The 8,411-nt window shown below is 41.5% G+C and overlaps 1 protein-coding gene across 1 annotated transcript in view; it reads left to right on the forward strand.

Moving 5' to 3' along the window:
- The window catches only part of LOC147114058 (BTB/POZ domain-containing protein KCTD16-like), a 357,713-nt gene extending 349,840 nt beyond the window's left edge, over positions 1-7,873 (forward strand). The window contains exon 2 of the mRNA XM_085995635.1: positions 6,059-7,873. Coding sequence (XP_085851761.1) covers positions 6,059-6,507 — 449 coding nt within the window. The 3' untranslated portion in view covers positions 6,508-7,873. The remainder of the gene's footprint in view (positions 1-6,058) is intronic.
- The last annotated feature ends 538 nt before the right edge of the window (positions 7,874-8,411 follow it).

An 8,411-nucleotide genomic window follows, 5' to 3' on the forward strand; every position in this document is an offset into this window, starting at 1 on the left:
GAGCGGAATTAGGCCGTTTTTTGAACGTTTTTTGTATACTGTCCAAACAATTCTTGTCTGACCAGAAAGTAAATATACCTAGGACACCCTCCTAATCATAACCTTTCTTTTGATATAACATATGTGTAGGTACGCTCTATAACTTTTGAGTGATGCCCGGACAGACAGACAGACAGACAGACACCACTATCCTTTTATTATATAACTAGCTGGGGGAGCCCGGCTTTGCCAGGGCTGTTTTGGGCCGGGCGGTTTAAATCGAGTCCCAGGCTTCTGTCCCTGTGTGAATCTGCTGCCGGGCAACATTTTAAATCGAGTCCCAGGCTTTCGGGCCTGTCTCTGTGTCCCTCTGTGAATCTGCTGCCGGGCAACATTTCTACCTTTTAATAGCTTCAAAGATGAAAGTGAAAGTACTCATAAAACGTTTTTGGTAAATGTGATGTTATTTTTAAAAGAGATACTAACTTTTTCGAAGCTGGATTAGCAGATTTTGAGCTGGAAGTAGTGAAGCAATGGCTGCCCGATGCCTGAGTTGAAAAGCATTAGTCCCGCCCACAGACGCAGCGATTGGCCAACCATCAGGTGACTGAACTGTAGGATTGGTCAATCGTGACGGCACAGGATTGGTCGACCTTGACGTCAGTCAATCAATGCTAATTAGCAGATAATGAGTTTAATTTTGAAGGTTTTTTGCATAACGCGCGAACAATTTTCGTCCGACCGAAAAGTAAATATGCTTATGATGGTTCTGGAATCGTAAGCTTTCTTTCGATGTAACACACATGTAGGTACGCTCTATAACTTTCGAGTTTATTCAATACAGACAGACAGACGGAATGACAGACAGAAGAACCGCTTTATATATATAGATAATATAGATGGCATAAATTATAAGAGCAGGGAGGTTATGCTTGAACTGTATAAAACACTAGTTAGGCCACAGCTAGAGTACTGCATACAGTTCTGGTCACCACACTACAGGAAAGATGTGATTGTATTAGAGAGGGTACAGAGGAGATTTACGAGGATGTTTCCAGGACTGGAGAATTTTAGCAATGAGGAAATATTGGATAGACTGGGGTTGTTTTCTTTGGAACAGAGGAGGCTGAGGGGAGACTTAATTGAGGTGTATAAAATTATGAGGGGCCTAGATAGCATGGAGAAGAAGGACGTATTTCCCTTAGCAGAGAGGTCAATAACCGGGGGGCATAGATTTAAAGTAATTGGTAGAAGGATTAGCGAGGAGTTGAGGAGAACTTTTTTCACCCAGAGGGTGGTGGGGTCTGGAACTCACTCACTGAAAGGGTGGTAGAGGCAGAAACCCTCATTGCATTTAAAAAGTGCTTGGATATGCATTTGAATTGCTGTAACCTACAGGGATATGGAAAAAGAGCTGGAAAGTGGGATTAGGCTGGATAGCTCTTTCGGCCAGCACAGATACGATGAGCCAAATGGCCTCCTTCTGTGCCATAAATTTCAATGATTCTATGAGCCAAGGAGTTTGCATATGTGACCCTTTCAAGTGTGATTTATATAAAACTCATGAGATCCAACAACATCAAATATTTGGTTTGCATTAATAACATTTATTTTTTGAAATGAACTCTATACTTAAAACACTGTTACTACATAGGAAACCCAGTACTATATGCTTTCAGATCACATTCAAGGATGAACCATCTTTGCCTCACCTTTGTAACCTGTTTAAATAATATGAAGATTTAAAAACAAACTGCTATTCTGTTGATGTAACTGAAATGCAGGAACCAGGCAAAATGTTTATGGACAGTATCAACCTCCTAATATACTTGATGGTCACCTTATTGTGCCATCAACAAAATTTAAGAACTGTGCAGATTATGAATGAGAGTAAGCAGTTCTAATACATAATGTATTAAGTTATTAACGTTGTTATTGTAAGTCTCAATAGGAGGAACTGCCATTGATAAGCTGACAGCAGTTTGAAGAAGTGTTGGTGAAATACTGTAAAACTCTGCTGATTACTGTGATGGGTAAAGTGGCAGGAAGAACCCATGGAGATTTCTGTACCACAGCCCACAGAATCCCAAATGAATGGTAATTTTACAATAAACAGAGTCAGTCAATAGAAACGTGTCAGTGTAGTACAACAGCTGGTATTGAAATCTGTAACAATCCAAAGCTTCAAGAATCTGACATAAGTTATAAAGGAATAAACAATGGTGTTATAATGCTCTGCAAGGTCTCTCTCATGAGTATAGTAGTAAAAGGCCAGATAGATGTATTACAGGTTAAATTCATCCATCTCATGCTCCCAGTGGAAAACTATACTCAAAGGACGTGTGGATCAGAGCCAGAGTTGCAATACAGGGTAGCAATGACCTATGCTCCCTTCAAGTGCAGCTCCCACTAGAAGCATGGATTTATTGAATTTACCATAATACTTTATGAAAAAGATGCTCCAGAGGAAGATCAGAAAAATTGTACTTATGAGCATTACTCCAATAAGTTGTTTGGTATTTTTTTTAATGGGAATGATTATAAGTGAGGAGTACCTCTTATTAAAATTACTTCCTCCCATCCCCCAGCTCCATCAACTTCATCTTAGGCTAAACCTTTACATATGTTGACGTTATCGTGACAAAAACAGCATTCACTCATTCTGCTCTTGTACATTTGTGTTGAAATGTTTTGGACATAGGCACATAAGGATGACAACATAATCCATCCTGAATTGTGTTCTCTGATCTGGCACATTGGCATGAGTGTGGGAAAGCTGTGGCATTAACCAGACATGCTCTGAAGTAGGCCATGTGCACTATTCTTGGCTCAACCTGTGAATCTGGGTAGGCACAGAGGCTGTACTGGCCTCACTTATGTTGTTGACTTAAATTGGGGCACTTTCTATGGGATTAATTTAATGGGCAAACACAATCATGATTCCACACACTTGAAGGTGCCTGGACCCCTTGAAAGATGAATCACCATATCGCCAAGGTCAGATCTGATCAGATTGCAGCTTCAATCTGACCTCTGATCGCCAGCAGAATCGGGGCTGATGTATCTGGCCTCCCCACACTGATCACCATATTCTCTCCTGCTGATTTCGTCATTGTGTGAAATATACCATCATCCATGAGCCATTGAAACGTGACATAAGTTCAACTGCAAGCATTCCAAAAGTGCAGCTGTAACTAGCAGAACACAGTCAAAAATTATGGAGCCCCATTGAGATTAACAGTAATGAATGATGCTGCATGCCAAGGACACTGCAACTGGAAACAAAGCCTAAGTAACCAAATTAAAACCATTGTCAGCATGAACAAGGTGTTGCTCACTTTAAGGGCAATGTTCAATTCAATCTGTGCATTCTTTAGCTTTTTAGATTTTAAAATTGTGGTTTAATCTAGTGGGACCAACCCAGAACTACTGGCAATTTTTTTTTTAACAAAGCAGTAAAATATGAAAAGCTGTTAAAGTGTAAAAGGGTCGTGTACAAAAGAGCTGTCGCACAATAGTACAGTGTTGGAATTCCCATAGAGTGGCACAATGTGAATTTGAGCATGTGATCCCCCATGTGCTGATTTATTGATCTCGCCCTTGTCATCTTAGGTGGTGATGAATGGAAGCCAGCTGCTTCTTCAAAGGGGCGGAACAAATAGTGAAGTGAGAACCACCGCAGAGCACACTTCTTACTAGCTGGTTAGATAAAGCTGCAGGTACAAAAAATGGGAAAACAAACCTGGGTGCCCGAGTCCATTCTTTTTACTTTAAATCCATTAACATATACACATGTAGATGTGGCTCCTGGCAACTTGGGAAAAATGACCTGAATGAGGTACTTAAGTATGGTTGGTTTAATGAAAAACAGCACCAGTGAAGAATACAAAAGCAAAATACTGTGGCTGCTGGAAATTTGAAATACAACCAGAAAATGCTGGGAAATATTCAGCAGGTCAGGCAGCATCTGTGGAGAGAGAAACAGAGTTAACGTTTCAGGTTGATGACCTTTCGTCAGAACTGGAATAGGGAAGAATAATCAATCTATCGTGTTTTTAGGGGCTAAAACATCACAAAACTCAAAAAGACTGTTACAGTCTGCCCTATATGCCCATATGCATGTGGAAAAGCTGTGGCATTAACCAGACATGACTTGAAGCCATTCAAGCACATTATTTCATATAAATTCTCTCTTCGAACAATGCAGTATATCATTAATTATCAAAATGCAGGAGACCCAACCCTGGCAGGTAGTGGAAATTGGCAGATAACCGAGAGTCGCCCTGTACTTAGTCTGATGCAAAGGGACACATTTCTGCAGTCAGAATTTTTGTAGGAGTTGGGAACAGGTGCATAATATATCCACCCAAAAATGAATGGGGGTATTATGATGCAATGCAATGCATGCCATTTGTGCCCTAGAAGGCTGGGCACAAGGAGCGTCTATGTGCCCAATGTTGCTCGGAGTGTCAAAAAAATTTAAAAGGCATCCCTGCCGCAATCAATAAGAGTATGAAATCCAACCTATTTAAAAACGGGCCACTTAAAAAATTTTCAGCAGCGCAGCAGACACACTTACTTTCTGCCCCAAACTGACATGGGCGTCCCAGTTATGCTGCAAATGACACAGATGCCTGCCAACTGTATGCAAATGCCTGCTCCTGAGATGCCCCTCCTGACCCTGGTCATTTTTCCAGCCTAGCTGAAATCATTATAGGGGAACCAGGTTCTCTCGGGAGCTTGTACTAGTCCAGGGGCTGAAACGTGTAGCTACAAGCTCGGGGGACCCGCTGCTGCAACAGAAAGAGATTGCCAGTATGCTGCAAAATTGCAAAGGAGCTCCCTCAGTGCAAGGCTGTGCTCTTACTCCACTGGCACAGATCCCTTATCCAGTTCAGTCTTGATGCCCCGCTGCCACCCTTTGGATGCTGGGGCCTAACGGGTGTTTGCTGCATCAAACATTCTTGTGGTTCAAATAGCGTGCAACATGATGGAGGCCATGGTTCCTTCATTTGCAATCCGCCTGCTAATATATTGTTAGGAACAGATTCCCATGTTACAGTAGGCACGCGGAGAGCAGGTGGAAGTGCAGCCTGGTTCGCTTGCTGCCTGAGCTGTTCCTTGATCCACCAAAAAAATCGACAGTGGGGGTGGGAGGGCAGTGGGGGGAGGCAGGAAACCTTATTCACTGAAGTGAACTCCTGTTGGTAGATTCCTCTCAATGCTGGAACCAGAAATGGTGCTGCCTGTCTTCTGGATACAGATTTAGATAAGTTTTTGTTTGACCCTGGGGGAACCAAACAAGATAACATTATTTATTTAATTTTTGATAGCAATCTCCAATTCTCCATAAATCTAAAATGGAAACAAACAGCATGTTATTCCGAAATATGCTACACATGCACAGAATGTACATAATTTAAAATATCTCAGTTACAACATAATGAAAGTACCTCTGATACCTTCTGGTATGTCATTCAGGGAGAGGAAAGAGTGAGCGAGAGAAAAAAGGAGAGACTGAACTGACAGAGATCGAGTAATACGTTACTATATTCTATCATATTACTGATTTAATTTTCTATAAGTATTTTTAATAAGTACACACCAAGAACAGCGCAGAAACAGTTTCACTATTGATTGATGGGTGTTTACCCTGAAGTGCACACAGAAACAAAAATAACAAGAAAGTTAAGACTAAAATGTAAAATATGTACAGAAAAGTCAGATCAATATTTGGAAACAGTAACATTTCTATCATTAGGCAGCTCCCACTTTAAAGGGGCACGATCTTCATGGAAACTGGCAATCCCACTGCTTGTTGGCAAAACAGAATATGGTGATGTAAATTGTGTTGAAATACATCATCATGTCACTTGTATGTGAGGTTACTGCAGTGGAAATCATGCACTACCCTTCTATTGTCCCTTCCAAGGCGAAGGGGTTCGTAAAAAAAAAATGATTCAGAAAGACAATATCCCTTTAAGTGGATGGCATTGCATTATAACATTTTGCAGAAATCAGACAAGGATTCTGAAAGTATTTTTTTTTTGCCTAAAGGAATTTTTCTTCTTTTTTCCAGGTGGTTCTTCCCGATGGCCCTCACCACAGTGTGAATGTGGCTGCAGAAATGATAAAAGTGAAAAGGATGGTGAAAGTGTAACGTCCTGCAATGAACTGTCCACCTCGAGCTGCGACAGCCAGTCTGAGGCCAGCTCCCCACAGGAGACAGTGATCTGCGGCCCAGTGACCCGGCAACCCAACATCCAGACACTGGACCGGCCAGTCAAGAAAGGGCCAGTGCAGCAAGTGCAGCAGAGTGAATTCCGCAGGAAAAGTGATCTCTTAAGGACACTCACCAGTGGATCCCGTGAATCCAATACGTACAAAAAGAAAGTCAAAGAGAAACTGACAATTGAAGAAGAGTTAGAGAAATGCATTCAAGATTTTCTAAAAATTAAAATACCTGACAGGTTCCCAGAGCGAAAATATCCATGGCAACTAGAACTGCTGCGAAAATACCATCTATAGAGAATAAGCTAGGTCCTTGCATGGACTGCTTCCAAGCTTGGACTACCCTCCCTTCTGTGCTTCTTGGCTCTCCTGGGCTCCGACTGTTCCCTGCTCCCAGGTTATGACTACTCCTTGCTCCGCAGTGCTCCTGGCCTCTCACTGCTCTCTGTTCCCTGCTTTGGGCTTTGACAGTTCCTGGATACTTTTGGGTTTTGACTGCTCCCTGCTCTCATCTTCAACTGCTTTCTGGGCAGGGTTGGTCCCTTTTACTAAGCCCTGAACCAAACAAGGGCAAGGTAATGGATGGGAACATGGCTTGAGTTCTGATCATTTATTTGCTGCTGATCAAAATTCATTGGAAACCTTAATCATTCGTGTCTCCTGATCATAAGACATACTGAGAAAGTGAGAAAATAGGACTTGTGGTGTCAGGGTCACATTTTACAAATTTTCAGACACCCCACTCGAAAAAGAAGCAAATTGTCTGGTCCAAAAATGGACAGGTGCCAATCCTGCTCCTGGTCACACTGAGCTCCGACTGGTCACACTGAGCTCCGACTGGTCACACTGAGCTCCGACTGGTCACACTGAGCTCTGACTGATCACATTGGGCTCTGACTGTTCCTGGGTTCTGATTAGCCACTACTCCCTGCTTTGACTCCTGCATGTATTATGTGTGCAGTTTGTCAATCAGACTTCAGTTATTGTGCTGTTCATTGTAAAGACTTTGGTGTTTGTCACAAAGAGAAAGTTATCTTCTCTCACTTGGAAGCTCTCTCAAAAAGCTTTCATTTACTAAACATTTCCTTCTGAAATATCTTACAGCTGCACCACGATCAGACACCATGAGCTTGCACTTAGTGGGTTTTTTTTCCATTTAAAAAGAAAAAGCACATTGAAAAGTTTGGCTCTGTTATGTGTCAGTAATGTGGGTCTAGGCAGAGATTCCATGCACTGACTGTGCAAGTGCCCCTGGACCCTAAAGTGATGGATACATTTCTACTCTTGAATCCAGTGGCTGATGAAGTTGACGATTACTTTTACTTTTAGAATTATACAGGATAAGTTTGATGTAAAGTGGACTTGCACTGACTTATCCTAACAAAGTGTGACTCTGAGATTCAGTATTCACTGTGTGATGTTTTAATTGGATCATTACTAACGGTCTATTGGTGACGCGTATTCTTTCCTTGGAGATTTGTGTAACTCTCTTGCGACGTGTGACTTTTTTTTCCAGTAAGTTTGTGATACTTGTTTCCCTCCTGGGATGTTGAAGCACAAGTTTGTCTCTGCCGTGAAATACTGCCACACTGGTGGTCTCTACTTTGATGATCAATTTGCTAATTTCAGGTTCAATTCATTAAATAAAACCCTTTGAGGGCTACAGTAGTATCTCTGCACTGTGTCTGAACTTGATAGAATATTTATATTTCAATTGTTTGAATGTTTGGTACAGAAAGCTGTGTTTTATGTGTTATACATTGGTCTCTTTGTGGTCTGTGCCCCTCGCTATTATGTTAGTGCAGAATCTAGAAATTAAGTAATCAGTCCTCAGAGGGTTAATTAAATAAGAAACCGAGCACCTTCTATTTATTTTCCCTGTGTTTCAGTTGGATATAAAGAAAAGGGACCTTAAATCTTACAAATTTCTCTACAAAGTGAACAAATCCACAGGACAGCTGAACAATGGCAGCCTTAAAGGGGCATCATTGAACTGAGCAGTTTTATGGTCACTTTTTACTCACTGTCTTTTAAATGTGCGATAAGATGGTGTAATTTTGTGTTGGTTGAAAATATCAGTCATTTTTGCGTGATGTCATTGTGACAAATACAATTTGAGGGTCTCCTGGGTTCTTTTCCCTTCCCTGCCCCCAAACGATGAGAAGCCCCTTTAAAGGACATGTCTCACCTTGTTTCTTTTT

Source organism: Somniosus microcephalus, chromosome 8, assembly GCF_052327205.1.
Source record: "Somniosus microcephalus isolate GS21.2 chromosome 8, FLI_Smic_1.0, whole genome shotgun sequence".
In the NCBI taxonomy this organism is placed as follows: Eukaryota; Metazoa; Chordata; class Chondrichthyes; order Squaliformes; family Somniosidae; genus Somniosus; species Somniosus microcephalus.